The sequence below is a fragment of the Cervus elaphus genome, chromosome 6 (assembly GCF_910594005.1).
Source record: "Cervus elaphus chromosome 6, mCerEla1.1, whole genome shotgun sequence".
NCBI lineage: Eukaryota > Metazoa > Chordata > Mammalia > Artiodactyla > Cervidae > Cervus > Cervus elaphus.
In genome coordinates, this window is record NC_057820.1 from 29,372,993 (window position 1) to 29,395,606 (window position 22,614).

General features: G+C 40.7%; 1 protein-coding gene across 6 annotated transcripts in view; it reads right to left on the reverse strand.

The window, feature by feature from the left end:
• The window catches only part of SLC4A4 (solute carrier family 4 member 4), a 351,570-nt gene that overhangs the window by 263,999 nt on the left and 64,957 nt on the right, over positions 1–22,614 (reverse strand). For all 6 annotated transcript variants that reach the window (XM_043906523.1, XM_043906522.1, XM_043906525.1 and 3 more), the window contains exon 3: positions 16,534–16,713. In XM_043906523.1, coding sequence (XP_043762458.1) covers positions 16,534–16,713 — 180 coding nt within the window. The remainder of the gene's footprint in view (positions 1–16,533; positions 16,714–22,614) is intronic.

Genomic DNA, 22,614 nt, shown 5'->3' on the forward strand with positions numbered 1-22,614 from the left:
TGTGGGAAGCTCTGATTTGTATTCCTAAAATAGAAATCATGCTTGCTCTAATTGCATCAAGGGTTATGGAACAACTGTACAGTGTATAAAAGCCTCTATAAGTTATATAGCACTACACAAAAATAAAGTATTTTGTAACATATACTCAATTCAGCTTCTTCAACTCTCTGAATGCCCTTTGAACTGTGCCCAGGGGAAACTTTCAATGCCATCTAAAATAACTTTGATGGAAAAATGCAAGCTGGAGCAAAGGAGGAAAAAGCAAAGTGTAAAAACATGAAAAGTGCCATAAAAAATATATTTTGCTATAGTCAATGAGGACCTCCTGGGACCTTTCCTGATTTCTTTTTAGGGAAGACACACATTTCTTGATCACAGGCTTTAAAAGTACAGTGGACAAAAATATACTGATGTGAAAGTTTCAAATATATGAAAGCTTCAAAACTCCTCTGGCCAAACAAAATCTCCCTTGCATCGGAAATTTCCCTTCTCGCCCTGAATAAGCTAACAAACCAAAACCATGGCATAAACTGTCATGGTAAGATACCATTCCATGCTCCAGTGATAGACGCAAGGCATTCTGGAAGGAAATCATTGAGTAAGCAGAAGCAGGGCTGAGGTTTTGTATCCTCTTGACCCTGTCATTTAATCCTCCTTCTCTTCCTTACATCATGTGAGTCACAGACAGAAAAGGCATGCGTATGATTTAAAGTCAAAGCTCCTGAAATTTTCCCCAGAATGGTGTGCCCCTCTGCCCTTCTACCCGCTAAACTGTGGAACTGGGAGAGGACTCTGACTGCCAGTAGGGTATGACGTCAAAATGGCCAGCCATGGAGTCACTAGAGAAGGTAGGAATGCACTTCTCCTGCCAAGGCCAAAGGCTTTTACTGGGACTCACCAGTGGCTCAAAAACAAATGTTTTATTTGACACCCTGATACAGTAAGAAGCAACATTTGCAGAAAAGAAGCTAACAGCCTGTAAACAGAAGTTGGAGGTGATTTACTACATAAAACAGCATGCGAGTAAACAATATGACATTGGATTCTATTTAAATTTAGATTTAAAAAACTGAGGCTTTAATTTGCTCCTCTAACATTTCAGATGCCTAATTATTAAACTGAAATCGGCACCTTTTATTTTCTCAACTATTAGTCAAACAAAATGGAATTATTTTCTAGATGGAAATTTTCTTAGTGAAATAGAGGCATGCCCATACTTGGGCAGTGTTGATGGCATGTCTTTTTTTTTTTATTTTATTTTTTCCTTCATGATCTCTGCTTTAAAAAAAAAAAAAGTTGTGTTAAAGTATAACTTATACAGCATATAATTCATCCATTTAAAGTATACAATTTCATGTTCCTTGCATGTTCACAGAATTGTACAACTCTCACCACAATCAATTTTAGAACAGATTTTGATCACCCCAAAAAGAAATGCCATGCACTCATTCTTCTTTCTCCCAACCCTCAGCCCCTGGCAACCACTAATCTACTTTCTTTTTCAATAGAGCTGGATGTGTGCGTGTGTGACTGTGTGTGTGTGCACGTGTGTGTGTGTGTGTGTGTGTGTGTGTACACTCAGGTGCTCAGTCATATCCAACTGTTTGAGACCCCATGGACTGGCTCCTCTGTCCATGGGATTCTCTGGCAAGAATACTGGAGTGGGTTGCCATGCCCTCCTCCAGGGGATCTTCCAAACCCAAGGATCGAACCCACACCTCCTATGTCGCCTTATTGGCAGGGGGATTCTTTACTCCTGAGCACCTGGAAACCCCTATAGAGCTGAACGGCATGTCTTATATAAGAGTGCTTACGCTCATCACGCTTCCTCCTGTGAGCACAGAGCTTGATTCTGTGCTCTCCTTTTTACCTGCAGTGTTCTCTTCAACCTTCACCCAATCTTTTTTCTTTCTCATTCTTTGGAACTCAACTCAAGTATAACTTTCTCAGGGAAGTCATTCCCTGACCTCCCTAGCAAATCCTACTATTATCAGATTTTTATAGCACCATGAGTTGCTCCATCATAGCACGTACCATAGATACAATTTAACATTTATTTGTATGGTATTTGATTAGTGTCTCTCCCAAAAGACTACTAGCTGCCTAAGGGTAGAAACAGTCTTTAATTTTGTTCACCAGAGTATTTCCAGCATCCAGCACCATACTTAGTACACAGTAGATCTTCAATAAGCATCCTATATGAAGGAAATAAGGGACAGATGTATGAATGAGGTAACTCAGTCTTCCTGATACTGTTGTGGTCCTGGGGTTTACTGAGAGACTCTCTCTAGAGTTTTCAGTACTGAATAACTTTCCTGTGACTTCACTTGTTCACAAGGAATAGATTAGAGAGCTAAGGATCTCCTAGAGCAGGGAAGCTGAGTAATATTTTACAGTAAAATCCCTTAAAAGCAAAATAGTTTCAAAACATGCAAGCAAGATAAATTTGACAAATTTTAGAACTTTAAAATTAAAAAATTAAAGAACAAATGAACAAATGATCAAATGACCAAGCGACAGATAACAGATTTTAATATGAGAAACAAGTTGACATTTCACCCAGAAAAGAAAACTATCTGTATCTGCAGCAAAATCTAGCCACACCACCCATTTCATCCAGTCAATGTCGGCTACCTTACTTAAGTTTGTTTTATATACTTTCTCAACTAATAAATGTAATCACTTAGAAAATAAGTAATAAAAAGATACATAATATGATTTCTGATTCTAAGCTAAGATTTCTGGATTAACCATGTAGGACTTCAAGGGAGAAAAGGAAAGGCTACTTCATCTATTGTGCTTAAGTTCATCACCATTCCAGAGTGAAAGAAAAAGGAATCAATATTGATAATATTACACAAGATGAATTTGGATGTGAACAATGACTTTCTAATTTCATTCACTCTAGCTCGATGCTGTGAAAAGCCTGATCTAACCTTTGTCCTAATCACTCTAAGAACTTTGCCTGGAGTCAGACGGACGCCAGTGTCCCAGCAATACCACTTGCCAACCATGTAATGTCAGGTGAGTCACTCACTTCTGCAAGCTTCAGGTCCCTAACCCTAAAAATGAGGACATTAACCTCAAGGGCTTTGAAGAGGAAAACTAAGATTACAATTTTTAGGTACCTGCAGAGTACCTATTGCAGAGATTGTGTCCAATAAATATTCATTGTTATCATTCTCAGCAACATTTCATCAACAAAATTCGTCACCTGCTACACAGACTTATTCACATTACTTCTGACAGCTCTCCTTTGTAAGATGAGTGTCACAGGATAGGTAGTCACATAAACAGACCAACCTGGAAAATCTGTGGGCTGCTCAGGCTCACCAACAACAAGGACAAAATTAAGAGATTCCAGGTCTTCACTTCCTCTAAATAGAAGATTTTTTTTTTTTTTTACCATTTATGGAGTAAATAATGGAACTAAAATATTCACTCACTAATATTCATTAAAATAAGTGTCAGTCAGCTATCCCTTTCCATTAAGAAACATGCATTTCTCCAAGCACCACCCAGTCCATCTAAGCTTACATCTCATTGGTCAGGACTAAGTCACATGGCTTAGTCCCTAGCCTCAAGGGACGCTGGGAAATCCATGTTTTCAGCTGCCACACTGCCGTCATGAACGAAATCGGCGTTTAGAGGAGAAAGAAGAAAAGGAGAATACATACTAGGCAGGCTATCAAGCAGGGTCTCCTGAAATGTCCTTGTAAGGTTGTTTTTTTCCTTTTGGCTTTTATTTGCCTGGCCCCATCATGCAGCATGTGGGATCTTAGTTCCCTGACCGGATATCGAACCTGTGCCCCCTTCAGTGGAAGTGTGGACTATTAACCACTGGACACACAGGGAAGTCCCACATGGTTGTTTAACTACAGAAATATAAAAAAAAAAAAAAGAAATATAATGACCACATTATTTTCTTCTAAGGGGGGAGGGATCTTCCGGTAGAAGCCCCGCAGTTTGCTCACCCTCCATGCTGGTCCATTCCTGGGTGAAGAGGCCATGAAACCTCACCAGCGCCTCACTCCCCTCCCCTACCCTCCAGACACTCCTGTTGCTCCAAGGCTCAACTCAAATGCTCCTTTCTCTGTGATGCCTTTTCCTACTCCCCGTGTCAAACCGAGACATCTTCCTTGATGCCCTCATATCACCTCGAGTACAGCTCTACTATAGTAATTGTCAGAGTCTCTGCAATTTGAATTGTGTCATTTTCTCAGGTTTCAATTTTCATCTCTGCAGGCCCAGTGCCCAGGTCTATGCCTGAAAAGAAAAAGTACTCCCTAAATATTTCTTTTGAACTGTGATGTTGGAGAAGACTCTTGAGAGTACCGTGGACTGCAAGAAGATCAAACCAATCAACCCTAAAGGAAATCAACCCTAAATATTAATTGGAAGGACTGATGCTGAAGCTCCAATACTTTGGCCACCTGATGTGAAGAGCCAGCTCATTAGAAAAGACCCTGATGATAGGAAAGATTGAGGGAAAGAGGAGAAGGGGATGACAGAGGACAAGATAGTTGGGTGGCATCACCGACTCAATAGACTTTGAGCAAACTCCAGGAGATGGTGAAGGACAGAGAAGCCTGGGTGCTGCGGGCCATGGGGTCGCAAAGAGTCAGACACGACTGAGCAACTGAACAACAACAAAATACTTCTTGGACTGAATCAAAATGGATTAAACTGAATTGACTCGCATTGCACGGCACTGAGACTTAGGGATCTGACTGCATCTCTCCTCTCACCCTGCTGTGGTGGCTCATGGGGTGTCTGCCCCAGAACCATGAAGGATGATAATAAGCTTACTAGCTTATGGTTCATACAAGTAGATCATGTCTCAATGAGATCATGCATTAGCTTGACTTTCTGGCCAAAAAGGAGAGTCCAAAAAAAAAAAAAGTTACATTAGCTTATTTCCTCTCAGGGGAACTATGGAGAAAGGAGTAAAAGTCACTGTTTACCAAACAAAAGGCTGAGAAAACATTTTCTCATTTAAGAATACGACAAATTAGTGAAAGTGACAAAAATAAATAAAAACCTACCACATACTCAAAAAAAAAGTTGCACAATTGCCTAAAAGCCAAACTGTAATTGTGAATGTGCTGGCATTTGGCTCAGAGATCAGGATTTCAAGGAAGTGAGCCACTCTTTCATGAACAGGACTAAACTGAAATGTCACAAGCAGCTTTTAATTAAACTACGATTGTCACAGTATATAGGAATGAACTAACATATGGTGTTTTTAAAATAAACTACTAACCACATCCAGTGGTTTCAATTAAAGAATGGTTCATTGCTTACAAAAATTTCCCTAGATCCAGCTGTCTTCCAAAAAAGTCCCATTGCCTCACTGAATTTCCACTGTCATGAGGCAGATTACTAAGGGACCAGTCTTGGATTAGATGTGAACACTCAGGGCAACCTTTGTAGAAAGTACTTTCCCCCAGCTTTATCTCGTGGCTGAACAAATCCTGGGGGTAATCTCCTATAAGGAACGTAAGTTGAATTGCAGCTATCTGAAATGGCCTACTAGAAATCTTAAAGATTAACCAAAAGAATTTTTCAGAATGCTAAAAATGGTTATTTATACCTTAGTGTTCTGGAATTTAAAAAATAATAATAATAATCAAGTATTAAGAAGAGGTCTAGTAAGACCCAAGTTTCTGATAGAAGGAACATTTCTTAGGGAGGACTCCAAAACCAATACAAAGAGGTAATGTAAACAGAAGAATGAAAAGAAGCTAGAGAATCACCGTAATCATTTCATAATCATGGTAGAAAAACTATCCCTTGGAGGATTAAAGATAAGACAGGCAGAGGCCACTTGAAACTTGTCTGAGGACAGCATTAGAGATCTGGTCCTGCTAAGAAATGTGGTTCTATTTTGAGGGGTGAGAAGCTAGCCTCTGCCACTCACCCAGTGATTTTTCTGTTCTTTGGTCTCACTGTCTTTCTCAATAGGGTCCCTCCACAGTCTCTCTTTCTCAGAACTGGTCATCTCCTCTCTCTCCTTGGGCTTCCCTAGTGACTCAGATGGTAAAGAATCTGCCTGCAGTGCAGGAGACCAGAGTTCAATCCCTGGGTCGGGAAGATCCCCTGGAGAAGGGAATGGCAACACACTCCGGTATTCCTGCCTGGATAATTCCATGGTCAGAGGAGCCTGGTGGACTACGGTTCACTGACTGCAAAGAATCAGACACAACGGAGCGTCTAACAATTTTCTAACTCCTTACCTTCAGTGCCATTCATGTACTTTTTTCCTGTGTCCCCCCCCCCCCCCGGCCAAAATGTGGAATTCAATGACATTTTTAAAAATTAATTGTTACTTAAAATAAATACAAGCTTCAGGTTGGTTTTTCTACTTATACGTTGCCCTTGATTGATCTCTTTTTCATCCAAGCTAGTACGAGCCTTCTATTAAAATTCCCCACCTTCACACTGAAAGGCAGAACATTTTCCCCACCTGCCAGACAAGGAAAGCCTGTCACTTCTACTGTACACAAAAAATATGCAACACAGATCCTCAAGTTTATCCCATTATATTCATCACTTTGGTGTTTTTACAAATGTCAGAAAGAATCATAAAACAATAGAATAAAAGGAGCTTAAAGAGAATGTGGCATAAACATTTTCCAGTCCATTTGACAGGGGAAAAAAAAAATCTATAAACCTTCCAAGTTTGGTTTGAGCAAGCAAATAATAACTCAGGAAAAGTTTCCTTTAGCCACACACCTCTCACACACTTTAGAAAACTTTGATTAGCATTTGATCTAAATGAGTGGTCAGTGGAATACCAGTTATCTACCTTCAGTTCTCATTAACCATAGTATCTCTTGTTCAAAATCTATATTTAAGAATTGGAGGAACAAGGGAGAATATTAGCCATCTCTGGGTGTGGACATCAATAAAAAAAATCCAAAAATCTCTCTGAAATTTTTTGCTTGTTTGTTTCCTTGGTTTTTGTTCATTTGGGGAATTCAGCAATTTCACAAGAAATAACAAAGCAGAGTCAAAGAACTGACCTAGGATTTTATAAGCTGCTCATGCATGCATTCTGGATACTAGATGAATCTGCAGCGAATTTCTAGTTACAGAAATTGCTATTTCCATGACTTGGTAACAGAAATCATCCTATTTTTTGCTGAAAACAACTTCAGTTTTGAACAAACACAGCCGGCTATATGGTCGGCATGTTTCCTGTAAATCTGCTTCCAGAAGTCACATTTTCCATTACACCTAAGTTATTCCTTCCCAAAACCTCGTAAATGAAGCAGAATCAATTAAATGCAATTTCTCTGCAGCTTCTGTGTTAAAATTTTGGTAACTGACAAAGGATAATTTTAATACAGATTGCTGGAACATGGTAACAACACTACCAGAAGTAACTCCTAAGGGTATTGAGTACACTCTGCTTTTTTAAAAAAAAAAAAGGAATCTGGCTTAATTGGCAAACAGCAAAAGAATAAAAAATTTCAGGGACATTCTTGTTTCAAAACCATTACATCATAATTCTGAAAAGGATGTACAAAGGTCACCTAAGTTCATCTCTGCAGCAACACGGATTAATCTGTTTATCCATGATAAACATACATAAACAATTCTTAAAATTCTCCATGCAAGACACTCCACAAACAGCCTCGGTGACATAAAGTGATTAACGAATCTCACTATCATAAGTAACCTCACTCGGAAAAGTGGAATATGTACCCCAAACAGTCTCATGCAGAGGGAAGCTTACTCCAACTCAACTTGCTAATACAGTTCTTTAGTGAAATGCCATCTTAAATAACATTTTGCATTCTTGCACTGACATGCATATCTTCACACACTTTAATATTTTCTCATGAGAAAACGTACATGCAGGGTAGCACTTTAGTTCTGTTTTGAAAATATGAACAATCTCTATTTTTTTATGTGCTAATTAGTCATTGCAAAGCAAAGTTGCAGAATTATACAGAATTAGAAAAAAAAAACTTATCCTGGCCTTCTCTCTTTTCATGTCACTATTATTCAACTCACTCTACTGCACAACTCCAGTGATTTCTATTTTAATCACATTTGAGTCAGATTTAGGTTGGGAAAAATCTCATTTTTTTTAACTAAGGTAGTTGTTAATATTAAACTTTTCTCTTCAGTTTTTATTTTTGCAGACAGAGCAGAATATTTTAACCTAATTGATCATTTCTGGACATTTTATTTGTACACCCACTCAAAGGATATGCTACTTCAAAACATGACTCAAATTAAATATGAGATATTGCTCCTGCCAGTAGGAGATATGGCTGGAGAGACGACACACACTTGAATTAAAGAAGTGAGTCAATACTCAAACCATCACAGGTCTAAGTATCAGAGCATGAAACATACTTGTAATATAATGTAAAATACTTGCCACAGGAGTTCAAAAACTAGGAAAGTCGTTATGTGCTGCTATAAATGCTCTATAAGGCCTGCAGAATCTGAGGAAACCTACAACTTTCATTAAACTACTTAAAATATTGAAAACAGTAGAGGAAGCTCCGTTAGAGTCTCAATCTCTTTTTAAATGTCCAAGGAGCCCAAGTTAGGAAACTGTTTTCAGTAATGAGGAGCATTGTAAGAGTTTTATTATTATTATTATTATTATCATTACTATTTGTTTATTTGTTTAATTTTTTAAATAATTACAAAATAAATAAATTTACAAAATTTATTTATTTACAAAATTATTTACAAATTATTTACAAAATTTGTAAATTATTTGTTTAACACTTTAGCAATCTGGAAACCTTGTCAGAAATAGCTCCCTTCTATTTCAAGTCAGACCCTAAAGGCAGAAAACCCAAAGAAGATAATGCCTTAGGGACTGCAAAGGAAACGGCAGACACAAGAGACACTTTGATGGAAAACCAACAGGACTCAGTGAGTGGCTGTCTATGGAAGAAGAATACTTCAGAGCCAAAGATAAGGAAGATTTTGATTATACAGGTAACAAAGATGACAGGGACTCTGTGCTCACCACACCTCTACAGAAACGTGATGAAAAGTCAAGTAACACTCCCCATCCATGGGAAAGTTATTAAAAGAACCCAACATTCCTGCTTCCAGATTGTGGTCATGGAAGAATTCCAGAGACTTTATTTATAGAGTATACCCATGGTCCCCTATGGTCCCTCATTGCAATTTCTGCATTAACAGTTCAAGTCCATAAAGTCCTGAATCTAAATCCCTGGCATTAAGAACCCATTGAGTCTTTCAGGAACTTTTTATATGAGAAATTTCCTAAATAGAATTACCATTTCAAGACGATTCCTACCGATATCTTTCTTCCTTTCACTGTGTTTTAATCACACACATACTCACAAATATGCTCACACCCTCAAGATTCCTATCTTATAACCTTGAACCCAAAGCACAGGATGTGTCCTGCCTTCTGCTGAGGAGCTAAGGCCTGTGACCCACAGCCATTTACACCCTCTTTGCTTCATGAAAGTACACTTCACATGTGACATTCTACCCAGGGCTCTGGGTTTCTCCCACTTTCCACCCCAAGTCACAGTCTTCTTAGCCTGCGTACCCCAGCCCCTGAAGCACAGTGGAGCCCTCTGAGGCCTCCAGAACTCATGAGTCACTATAAATAGCAACAACATCAACTCTCCCATGACACCTAAACGCACTATTCATAACATCTCATGGCATGATAAAATGGAATAACTATTGTAATAGAGCAGTCAGAGGCTGCGAGAAATGACGCTCGTCCATAGTGTGAAGGACTGCCACTTGGAGACAGCTACAAGGTGACTTCAAGAGAATTGCATTTCCAAAACACCAGGCTCCCCATGAGGTTTACATAGCTAACCGGTGAAAGAAGGTGGAAGCGCTGTGACACAGCCCGCCTGTACTCTCAGCATCACAGAGGGAGAAACAGCAATTATGTGTATCACACAAAACACAACATTGTTGAGCCTGCCTCATGCCACCAAAAACACAAGTATGCCAAACATCTTCCTCTCTGCACAGCCCTGCCTTCAAGTTGCTGACTTGTCCCACCCAGCTGCCCTTCTTAGCCAGATTAATTTCACTGAGAAACACAAAGAAAGAGGCAGAAAAGAGATCCTTCTCAGGGAAGAAGGGACAGCCCATTTGCCTTCAGGGGCTCAGAAGCGAAATTCCAACTACTGGCTGAATTCAAGGACACACTTGGTAATAAACAGTCACTTGCTCTGCTGGCTGTCTTTTCCACAAAATAGGAGCATGATCAGTATCACTTCTGCCTGGTGAACATCTTGTTTCCTTGGTCCTTTCCTGATATGCAGCATCCAGGCTGCACCACCAGCAAGTTATTAATAAGAGACTGAACTTAAGTTAGATCTCCTGAAGATGCCATTGGGATCCAGGAGTCAAGCTGACAGCCAAAGCAAAGGAAAAGCTAGTGGGCATTGATAGCACAAAAGGCAGAAGAGCTTAAAGAAGTAATCTCTGCAAAGTTTTAGTCTGACGCTTTGGCATTACCTGTGTACAGTGGATGGGAAAAGATGAGCTTGAAGAAAGTGTTCAGAATAACTCAAAATAATAATTGCTAACCAGATACACCGCTCATTTAACACACAGAGCACTATGGATTAACTTCTATCATTATTCCCTGCTTACAGGAGAGGAAAGTGGAGTACTAAGGGCTTAAGTATCTTGCCAAGATCACGCTGCTGGTGTGAGTTGGTATTCGAACTCCGTCTAGCTCAAATGTGCTTCTAACTGCCGTGACCCACTGCCTTTTCAGTAAAATTCCATCACAAGTGACCCTTCTGAAAAGGCCACTTTTAGGTTTTCAATTACTTTTTAATACAAAAAGCCTTTGTTTCAGACCTAAAGATAAAGTACATCCTCCTACGTATATAGGATGAGAAATAGAGAGGAGGATGAAAAAGACAGTGTATTTCTTTTGTGTTTTACTTCTTAACAGGGACAGAATCTCCTACTTGCATGCACATTTCAGACTTCCTTCTCTCCTACATACTGGTTCATTGGGGGGATATGCAAATGGCGCACAGAAAATTGTAAGAATCTTACATATCGGTATTCAAGGCCTCGCCTGAAAACATGTAAGAATCAAGAAAAAGTAGAAATGCACCCAGAAGAATGAAGTCGGGTGGGGGGAGGGCACAGGGGTGTATGCGCTGGGAAAAGGGGAAGTCAAATGACAAAATCCCAAATAATCTTGGCTCTTATGCAAAGGTACTCTCTGTGTGTTTGTACTCTGTACAAAGGTACTCTGCTTTTGTTTGAGTACCTTTGTACAAAAGCGGCTGCCCATTTCTCTGCTTCAGTTTCCTGGCTATAACTGGATCACCCACGGGCATCCATTGTTCCAGGCTCACAGAGCAAAGCTCACTAGCATAAATCCATCAGTCCTGGTACTCATCCAAAGAGCTAAAAAAGACGACCACACGCCTGAATGAACGTCTGTGTGCGCATACCTAGCGACAGGATCCTAGCACGGGCAAGACATATGTGTGAGAGGCAGTTAGCACCTCCCAGCGCCGAGGCATGTGCGAGCTTGTCAAGATATAGATTACACATCAGACCGAAACTCTGAACAGGATGTTCTGCTTGTAGCTCTGTCTGCTAACATCTTATACATCTTCAGGGTCTCTGCAGTCACGGAGCGGCCTGTGAGTCCCCCACAAGCACCCAAGACACTAACAGAATGCGAAGTGCAGAGGTCACTCCATCGATGGTAGGAGTTTAGCTCGTCTAGGACCACCTCCCCATCCAGAATGGGCAACCCTCGGAGGACGGCAGTTGCTAACTTAGGGGGGAAAAAAAAGTGCACGGTGGGGGAGGCAAAGGGTTATTTTTAAGAAAGAGCACAATCGAGCTTTTCTCTCCACCACCCACTCCACACCACCTCCTCGTTCCCTTGTCTCTCCTCCTGCCTGCTCTTCCACTTCACTTGTCTTCCCCAGCCTCCCGCCCCACTGCGCGTGTCCCACACTTCTCACAAGCGTTTTCTTCTCTGTGTCCCAAGGTGGGACACCAGTTCAAATGCCACACTGAGAAAAACAGCCGTGCGAGGCCTCGGAGCTGCTGCTGAGCTTGGGGATGGGAAGAGGAGGACGGGGACGAAGAAACTGGCTAGCTTCCTCCTCAAAGCTCCCAATGCCTAAGATTCAAAACATGCATCCACTTTTTAGAAGCCCTGTCTTGACACCAAAGCCACAGGGAAGAGGGGAAAAAGCTTCTGTGTTATAAACTAAATAAGCCCATTATGTCATCTTCCAGATGAGCCTGAATACTGGAAGATATTTGGCTTATGTCTTATTGCAAATGTCCTTTACTATTTGTCCTATGCCCCCTTAATATGGTTTCCAAAGCTGAGTCGCCTGAGCTCTTGTGTGGACTAGTGAGTACTTTTAAATGTAAATGATAAATCCGCGTGCTCTGTGGACTGATTTCCTCCAACAGCTATGGGTGACAAGCAGCTCAACACCCTTGGGAGCCGTGTGCCCAGACCAAAGTCATTCTTTAGCAAGAGTTGAAATAATGAGGCACTTTCCAAAGTGGGGTAATTAAAAATCAGGGCCAACGTTAACATGGCAAGAGAAAAAGGCAGAGCAGGAAATATAAAGATCATGTATGAGGATTACAAACAAGAAAATCACTTGGATCTTTATCTATAGAGTGGAAAAGAGTGAGACCAATAGAAGCAATGTAGATGTCTTCCTCAGTGGTATTCTATCAACTCAACTGCTCCTCAATAAGCATCTATTAAGCACATACATGGGGCTTCCCAGGTGGGAAGTAAAGAACCCAGTAGTAGTAAAGAACCCACCTGCCAATGCAGGAGATCTAAGAACCGCAGGTTCAATCCCTGGGTCGGGAAGATCCCCTGGGGAAGGGCATGACAACCCACTCCAGTATTCTTGCCTGGAGAATTCCATGGACAGAGGAGCCTGGCGGGCTCTAGTCCACAGGGTCGCATAGAGTCAGACATGACTGAATTGACTTAGCGCACACACACACACACACACATACTATGTACCAGGCACTGTGCTAGGTGCCAGAGATGACATAGGTGAACAAGACAAACCTGATCCAAGCTCTCAGGGAGCTTATGCTGTCCCATTAGCACAAGACAAAACTATAGGTTTTTACTAACTGTAGGTTAGTAAAATCCCAAAGTGAAACATGTATTATGAAGGAAAGAGATGAGAACTGTGGAAGACCAACACCAGAGAAGCTATTAATACATCAGATAGAACAGCAGGGCAAAGCATCTCTCTCTGAAGAGACAACACTTTAAAGCTGAAACATAAAGGCAGAGAAGAGTTAAGGAGGGCAAGAAGGAGGGACCATTCTAGAAAGACAGGATTGCACAAGCAAAGGTCCTGAGGCAGAAAAGGTTTGGACACCACTGTGGTGTGGTGTGGCTGAATTACGGTGAACAAGGAGCAAGTAACGCAGAGGACTCTGGTGAGACACAATGGGCCCTGCAGCTTGACCGGGATTTCATTCTAAAGAGGGGATGATATGACCCAATTTGCACTTCGTGATAATCACTACTCCCTCTGTGTGGGAAAAGATATGAAAAGCAGAGGCTGTTCCAGTTGTCTTAAGCAAGAGAGTAGGATTCCCTGGATCAGAATATGGCAGTCACATCAAAAAACATTAGACAGATTCAGACGTATTTTAGACGTAGAACCAACAAAAGTTATTGACATATTGCAGATGAGGGTGACAGGAAGGAAAAAATCAGAGATGATTCTCATCAAGGGGCTCTGTTCCCAGGTGGGTTTTTTCAGTAGTGATAAGCATCACCTGATATAACGCCAGGTCCATGCAAGAATCTGCCCTAGGGGGCCTGGCATGTCTGTAGACATAAGTGACTTTAAAACCACAGATCTAAGAGCAAGAGAAACTTTTGTCTTCACATTGGCACCAAAGCCCTATAGTTTCCCCGAAATCACAGGCTTCCATGCCCCTTTTCATCTGAGTGCAACGATTTTTAAATAGAATTGCACCAGATAAACCAGCTACCAACCCATCTAGTCTCCATGATAAGCAGTGGAGAAAATACAGTCATTTTTTTGAAGATCTTCATCTCACGTTGGATGACTCATGTCAAACATGTCACATGCATATGAGAGCATAACTTACTGACTAGCAGAACATAACTAACTGTAAAATACAAATTTATCAATCATTTCTTTGTTATCATTGTCCTTCACAATGATGTCTCCGTAGGATCACTTCAGAAACCAAGTATACAACCAGTCCGGTACTCCCCGAGGAGGAGACCTCTAAGGGTAAAGAGCATGAACTGCCTTCCGTATTCTACATGCTCTACTCAAACTGGTCTCCGGAGACCACAAGAAGTCACAGCATTCCATGGAAGACAGAGATTCAGTCTCAGTGCCTTTCTGACCCGTTCATTCCCTATTACCTACTCGAGTATTACTGGCATAGTTTCCACTGCCCTTCCTAAAAAGCTATTACATAATTATCATCTCAAAACCCTGTGGCCCATTTGTGTAAGTGAGCATCTCTTTCCCTTTTAGTATTTATAGAGGTGATGCACTCTTGTTCTTAAATTGCAGAATGACAGATGATGCGAGAGACAGACAGACAGACACACACACATACACACACACTGAAGACAGCACCTCTGATTCTGGCCCAGGTCTTGCCAAAACAGATAGCAAATTGAGATAAACTAGTAATGTATTTGGAAAGGAATGTTATCTTTCGTTCCTCCAGACTATTAACTGTGACCTTTTTTGTCTGCATTTCAAGGACTTTGCTTGAAACAGACCCCATTTTTTTAGTCAACATACAAACAATGCCTTTCAGCAAGGCTCTCCCCCAGTGTTCCAGTGAAAAGCATGGAACTCCTGCCTCCTGTCCTCTGGTCCCATGTAAGTCTTACATTTACTCCAACACTTTAAACTTTTAATTCAGTGGTCCATCCCCAAACTGTCCTCAAAACATTCCTCTTTAATTCGGTGGTCCAGCTGACGGCTCCTCTCCACATAAGTACCTCTCTAGCTGCTAAGCCACCTGCTCAGCTCCAGCAGACAGACTATAAAAAAATTCACAGATTCGCATCACTACATTTCACACCCTCATATTTAACTCTGTAAACTCACTTTCAACAGTTCTGAGCTGTTAATTCTAATTTAGCCTCTCATCACCTACAAAGACTGAGCTGGATCTTTATCTCTGCCACCCATGATGGATTTTATTACAGGTTCTGGATTTCTGCAACTGTAGCAAAGAGACGAAGAACTGGGCTGAGCTCGCCAGCATGAAAAGCTGTCACTATGAAACTCATGTTGGGGAGTCTTCCCAAACTGGCATATGTTTCTGCTGCTTTTCGCTTCTACTGCATACATTTATTCTCACTCGAGCCACAAAGCTGCCCAGATAGCCCAACGTTCTCCACATCAAAAGAAACCAAAGCAACAGACACATAAACCCAAGCACACATCCATCCGCTTGAATCCAAGGATGTGCTTTGACCTCCTGCTCCTCCGTTCCAAATAACACCTCTATCCAAAGTCTGATGGCTAATAGTTTCAACATTTTCAGAGCTGTGTCACTCTACATGACCCTCTGATTTTCAGGATGTTTTCCCACTATTCTTATTCAAATCAACCTGGCTAAATGTAACCTATAATCCTATAAATGTCATGTAAATATGTATGTGTATATATGAGGAGGGCATGACAACCCAGTCCAGTATTCTTCCCTATAGAATCCCCATGGACAGAGGAGCCTGGTGGGCTACAGTCTGTGGGGCTGCAAAGAGTCGCACAAAGCTGAGTGGCCAAGGACAGCACAGTACATGTATTATACACACACATATACATATACATATATATGTGTGTATATAGCCAAAAGCTCATTTGCACTTTTTCATAAGACATTATGGATTATATTTTGTTGTTGTTTACTGGCCCAGTCATGTCCAACTCTCTTGCGATCCCACAGATTGGGATTTTTCAGGCAAGGATACTGGAGTGAGTTGCCATCTCCTTTCTCCAAGGGATCTTCCTGACCTAGGAATTGAACTGTGTCTCCTGCTGTGTCTCCTACTTCACAGAAGGCTTCTTTACCACTGATCCACCAGAGAAGCCCCTATGGATTATACATATATATATATAGAACCCTCATCTTGACCTACTTTCTTAATAGAACCTACTTCTAAGCAGAAACAATCCAAAAATTTCTTGAAAAATTTCCCAGTTACTGCTGATAACTGCAGTTAAATACCACCTATAATACTCTGTCCTACTTCACTAATGGAAACACAAGACGCTAAATGCCTAAACGCTGTCAGATCTCTTCTGACCAGCTCAGAATTTCACCAGATCTCCTCCTAGATCAACCTACAGGAACAAGAAAAGCATCATCTCCAGAGACATTATGCTTCAGAGACTAGCATCCCAGCATCGCTGCACCCATATCCATTTGCCCTAAGATCTTCAAACTTGTCTTTCCCAAGGCCACGGGAGGGAGGCAGAGAGAGGCACCAGCCACCCAGGGGGAACTCACTGAGAGGTTTCAGGATGCTGCTGCTGGACTCATCCGCATTCTCCACATCTGACTTGTCAGAATAGTTCTCAGAGATTCTCTCCTTTTCCTTCTTTTCTCGGTGGCCTGTCTTTCTCTTGTGACGTCTCCTTCTCCGGTAGCTCTTTGGCACATGGACCCCAATGTAGATGGTATGGTGGCCTGAGGAAGGAACACAAATCACCAGTCATTTCAAACCACAGTCTCGGCTACATAGAAATCACACAAGACCCAGAGGTCAGTAAAAAAAAAAAAAAAATGTCCATAAATTCAACATTACCATTTCACATTTGACAAACTGGAAAAATAAAACCACCTTCCAATTTTCACTGAACTGGATTGTAACTCAACCTGTTGGCTGGCACCAGGATCTGGTGAGGGCGTGCTCTAATTCTATCCAGATAGACTCTTTTTTGTTTAGGCAAGTCAAAGGATATTGACCTAGAAATCAGGAATCCTTGATTCTGGTCAAACCTCTGCCATCAATGAGCTATCTGACCTTGAGAATGTCCCTTAACCATTCCGAGCCTCAGTTTCTTCATTTATATAATGAAGCTCTTAAACTGGGTAATCCTTAAGAGTCCTCTCCAGTGCCAACTCTCCTGGAGCCTGTGATTATACTGAATGAGTGATGAAAGAAGAATTATTGGAAAAAGGAGGGCAAAAGACCTAACTCAAAGTTCAAAAAGTCATTCTGCGGGTATAAGGTTTTACACTAAAACTTTTTTTACCCAATCAGCAGAATAGAGACTGAGAACTGGGACAAACTAAGAAAAAATAAGACATACTTAGAGAGAAAATTTTAGAAATACTCAAATGTTCACACTAGGAAACAGCTAAAATGAATGTCAGCTACAGCGCCATTCTCATTTTTCTTTTTTCGTTTGCAAAAGTTTCTAAAAACCGGTTGATGCTGTGATAAAAATAAACCCAGCCCAGTAAAGACTGCCTTGAAGAGAAGGGCATGAGGAAAAAAGATTGTGAGATGCTTTTAGTTCTCGAGATGGAAGGAACTGCAATACTGACAACTGGTATTATTCTTACAAAATCTGATAAGACAGAAAAAAAAAGAACTCAAAGTTCTACATCTTTTCTTTTTCATCGGAAAACTTTTACTTTCACTTTATATGCAGTCTAACTTCTGAATGTGGGAACCACCACTTCGGAAGTAATGTGAAAACTTCTTTTCTTTTTGAATTGTAAATGGGAATTGCAAAAAAAGATGAGATTATCTAGGGATTTCCTCCACATTCTGGAATTATTCCTTAATGACCACTGCATAGCACCAAAGACAATAAATATCACACACTCATATGCAAGACACACACATACAAGACACACACATACATACAAGACACACACACACATACACAAATACCATGAATTCCTTTCCACTGTCACTCACCAGGCATATCTAAAAGCACTGTAATTGGCAGGGGTGTTCCCTTAAACTGGAAGTATTAAAACAATTATATCAAGAAAGATGTTCCAACCAAGAATGCAGAGCCCCATGTGAATGAATAAGCAGTGAAAAAAAAAAAATCTGATACTTGGAATGAAGTTTGAGGCATCTACATAAAACATGAAGTCCTGCCCCCAACACATACGCAGACACACAAACACCCAGACACACACGCCAACTCAACTACTAAAAAGCACAGTGAAGTTCTCCCCGCAGAACGTGGTGCCAATGAGAAATTTATCTGTCTAACCACTTACAAGCAAATTGTTCTCATGGGGAAGCTATATTATACTAGGAAGTAGGAAATGTCTAAAAAACAATGTGAATTAAGAAACAGTGTCAATTGTTTCCTGTGCTCCAGTTATTGAGGGAGTCCTAAAGCTTTATCTCAAGTCACACAATATATGTAAGCAAAGCATCCAGTTTCTTTAGTAAATCAAACACTGAAAGCTTTGTTGCCTTGGGTCAGGAAATAGGAAAACATCATGAAAAATGTTAAGAAGTCAAAGAAAAAATTTTAACCTGTCACATTAACTATTTTCTTATTAAAGAATGGTAACTAAGCAAAAAGAAAAAAAACAGTCATTAAACTGCATGAGTCAAACTGATGTTATACGTAAAGATTTTTTTTAATATACTTAGCCAAATCTGCATAGTATATACCAACCACAAAGGTGGTTCCTTTTAAGACATTTCCAATTTCAGACATTTTTATCAGCTTTATTAAGGTACAGTTCTTCACATGCCATAAAATTCACTCATTTTAAGTTTATCTTTCTACTTTAATCTCTGACAAGTCTGAGATTTTTCTGGAATAAAAACTAGTATTTTATAAAGTAAAAGAAAAGGAGAGTATATATTGAATGATTTTTAGCATATTTACAGAGAGTTGTGCACCCATCGCCATAATCCAATTTCAGAACCTGTCTACCAATCAACACACATCCCTCAAGCTCATCCACAATCACTCTCTGTTCCCACTCCCATCCCTTACTACCTCTCAGGCATCTTTTATGCTGTCAGGGATGGGCTCCAGGAAGCTACAATTCTCTGGTACCCACAGGCTATGAACTTTTGCGGGACCCCTTACAGCACAGTAAAATAGAATATGCTTTGGGTAAGGAAGCTCTCTCCTTCCAAGAGTAGCCAGAGGAAAACATCACTGAGCTGAGTAATTCAAAAGCAAAGCATCAGGAAATTCAAACAGGGGCTCTGTATCAACGGAGAGGGGTGGGATGGGGAGGGAGATGGGAGGGAGTTTCGAAAGGGAGGGGGTATATGTATACCTATGGCTGAGTCATGTTGAAGTTTGACAGAAAACAGCAAAATTCTGTAAAGCAAATATCCTTCAATAAAAAAATAAATAAAAATTTTTTTTAAAAAGGCAAAGCATACTCCTTTTCCTCTCAGACATTACTAGTAACTAAATGTTCCTTTTCTGTCTTTGTTCAGATAAAGGAAAAGGCATAGAGTCCCAAGGTTAAACAAACCTTTAGGACCTAAGGAACAGTGTCTCTGTTTCAGCGATTACTTCTCAACCTCTTTTCATTTCAGCTTCTTTGCCCACCATAAGAGAGGAAGGCAGCATCACTCTGGAGTAGGGGAAAGGCACGCTTTCTCAAAATGATGATCAAATATTTTTATAAGCTGTATATGCTAGTGCCAAACTTACCAAAAGTAAAATGAGCTGGAATGAAAGCATTCTTACCACCCCCACAAAATACCTGTCTTGAGGATCAATAGAAGCAGCGTTACTGATTTTTTTTTTTAACGCTATCACTAATAAGAATATCATAGTTAATCTCAATATTTATTTTCATTAAAATATCTTTACCTGTTTCAGAGATGTGCCATGAAGACTGATGGCTATTTTTAAAATTACAAGTCACCAAATGACAGCAAACTCTTAGGAAAGCCATAGAGGTGGATGATATAGTATTAATTTAAGTATAAAATGAAAAGGGGAAACTTGATAGACAAGCCTTCCAATTCAGCAGCAGTCTACAAAACAGTAAGATGCTCGGAGAATCAGAGATAGCTACCTGTTTAACTTACGAGGGAATAAGTTTTAGGCTCCAAAGAAAAGAATTCTCCTCTAGTGAGTGAAAGTCTCTCAGTCATGTCCAGCTCTTTGCGACCCCATGGTATAGTCCATGGAATTCTCCAGGACAGGATACTGGAGTGGGTAGCCTTTCCTTTCTCCAGGGGATCTTCCCAACCCAGGGATTGAACTTGGGTCTCTCGCATTGCAGGCAGATTCTTTACCAGCCGAGCCACCAGTGAGGCCCAAGAATGCTGGAGTGGAAAGCCAATCCCTTCTCTGGCGGATCTTCCCGACCCAGGAATCAAACTGGGATCTCTTGCATTGCAGGTGGATTCTTTAACAGCTGAGCTACCAAATGTCAATAAAGACTGCTTCCAAAGATAATGTAAAAAGAAGAAGGAGCAAAGAAATTTAATAGCTATAATTCATAAGGAGGCGGTGACTGGTTTAAATGTTATTAAAATAAAGGTTACATTCTTGCTACTCAAAATTTTGTAGAGTAGAACTACTAGAATCTACATTTGACAGTGTTCACTTAGGTGTGAGTCAAAGGGCATTCAGTCCTAGATTTGGCAGGGCCTCAGTATCATGTGTTCAAATAAATACCCTGCATACCTTTCTGTGACAGATGGTGCAAGTTCTCAACAAACTCTAAATATCTTGGAAATACCTCACAATCCATCCCCAGCCAGTACTCCTGGGAAGAAAACATAGCTTTTCTGGTAACCTCTGGCCTTTGGAAATTATCACTAGGTGATCCATGTTTCTTCCCGTCTTCACATGCTCCACCTCAGGGGCAAGCAGACGTCCTGAGATGCTGTCATGTTCACTTCTCCCAATTCCTAAAATATTCCTACACTAACGGCGTTGAGAGTTGCTATTGTGATCTGAGGCCACCAGAGAACTCTTACACTTAATAACTGTAGTCATTTAAGTGAAAGAGGCTTCCACGGATACCCACTTCACTACCAAAGATGATTTAGGACTTTGAAGAACAAAACCCATCAAGTGAGTCAAGCTAAAATTTCTGTAGAGAACTGAGTGGTTAACAATATATGCCTCTCTATGCAACGCAGATCATTAGCTCCTTTAGGAAACATGAATGAGTGAGTAAGTGAAAGTCGCTCAGTTCTGCCAACGCTTTGCGACTCCATGAACTATACAATCCATGGAATTCTCCAGGCCAGAATACTGGAGTGGCTAGATTTTCCCATCTCCAGGGGATCTTCCCAACCCAGCGGTTGAACCCAGATCTCCCACATTGCAAGTAGATTCTTTACCAGCTGAGTCACCAGGGAAACCCTTAGGAAACATGGTACTATGTTTATATACATACAGATGAAAGAAGCCACTTATGGAATTCTTACAAATGTGCCAGGTTGTGGCTGGTCTCCTCTTTCTATTACCTCATGCCATCCTCACCACTGCACGAATTAAGTGAACGACAGAGGATGAGATGGTTAGATAACATCACTGACTCAATGGACATGAATTTGTGCAAACTCTGAGTGACCGTGGAGGACAGAGGAGCCTGGGAGGCTACAGTCCATGGGGTAGCAAAGAGTTGGACATGACTTAGCGACTGAACAACAAAAACATTGCCATCGTACAAGCAAAGAAACCAAGGTTCAGGGAAGTCAAGGATATTGTCACCAGCTAACTCATAAAATTCTACAGAAAAGGGACTTTCCTGATTGTCCAATGGTCAAGACTCAGCTCCTAATGCAGGGACCCAAGGTTCGACCTCTGGTCGGAGAACTAAGATCCCACGTGCTGCAAAGCATGAACAGCAACAAAAAAAAAATTAATTAAAAAAAAAGATATTAATCTCTTTTTAAAAATCCCTCAGGAGAAATATCTCCGAGGTCTCAACATTAAAAATAGTGAGTGCTTCACCACTGCTTTGGTGGTGCTTTGTCTGTTTTTAGGGGGCTTTTTTGTGATAGACACTATATTTATACTATCTTATAACTGATGTTTCCTTCCTCAAGTTGACAGCTAGAAATATAAGAGACAAATCTCAGGCCAACCTGCAATGGGTAGACAGTTTTGTGACATGCATTTTAAACACTAACCTCACTCTTCCAACTTTTCAATAGTTATTTCCCCTTCGCGTTGAAACTTTTTAGAATAAGGCAGTGTATAAGTATTTTTTAAAACCTGAGATGTCAGTACCAGGGGTAGAGGCTGGGGATGGCTGTGGGGGAATGTAGATTTCCAACCAGAGAGTTAACCGATCCTTGGTGGTCCTTTAAGTACATAGAAATCTACAAGTCTAAATCTTTGTCCAGAAATCTACCTTCCCCCAAGGCCACCCCACCACCCGCCAGCCCCAGTCTCCTACAGAACATCACTAATTAAATTCTGAGGGATGTTCCCAATTTGATTTTTACCCACATTGTTCCTCTTTCTATAATCAATGGGATTTCTGTTCTCTCTGGTTCAAAGCAAAGATTCTACAACACTTGGGAATTTACATCGTTCTTTCAGAACTAATCACCAATATTCCCCAAACATAAGTTAAATACTGCCTTCCTTGGCTTATCTAAAGTAACCT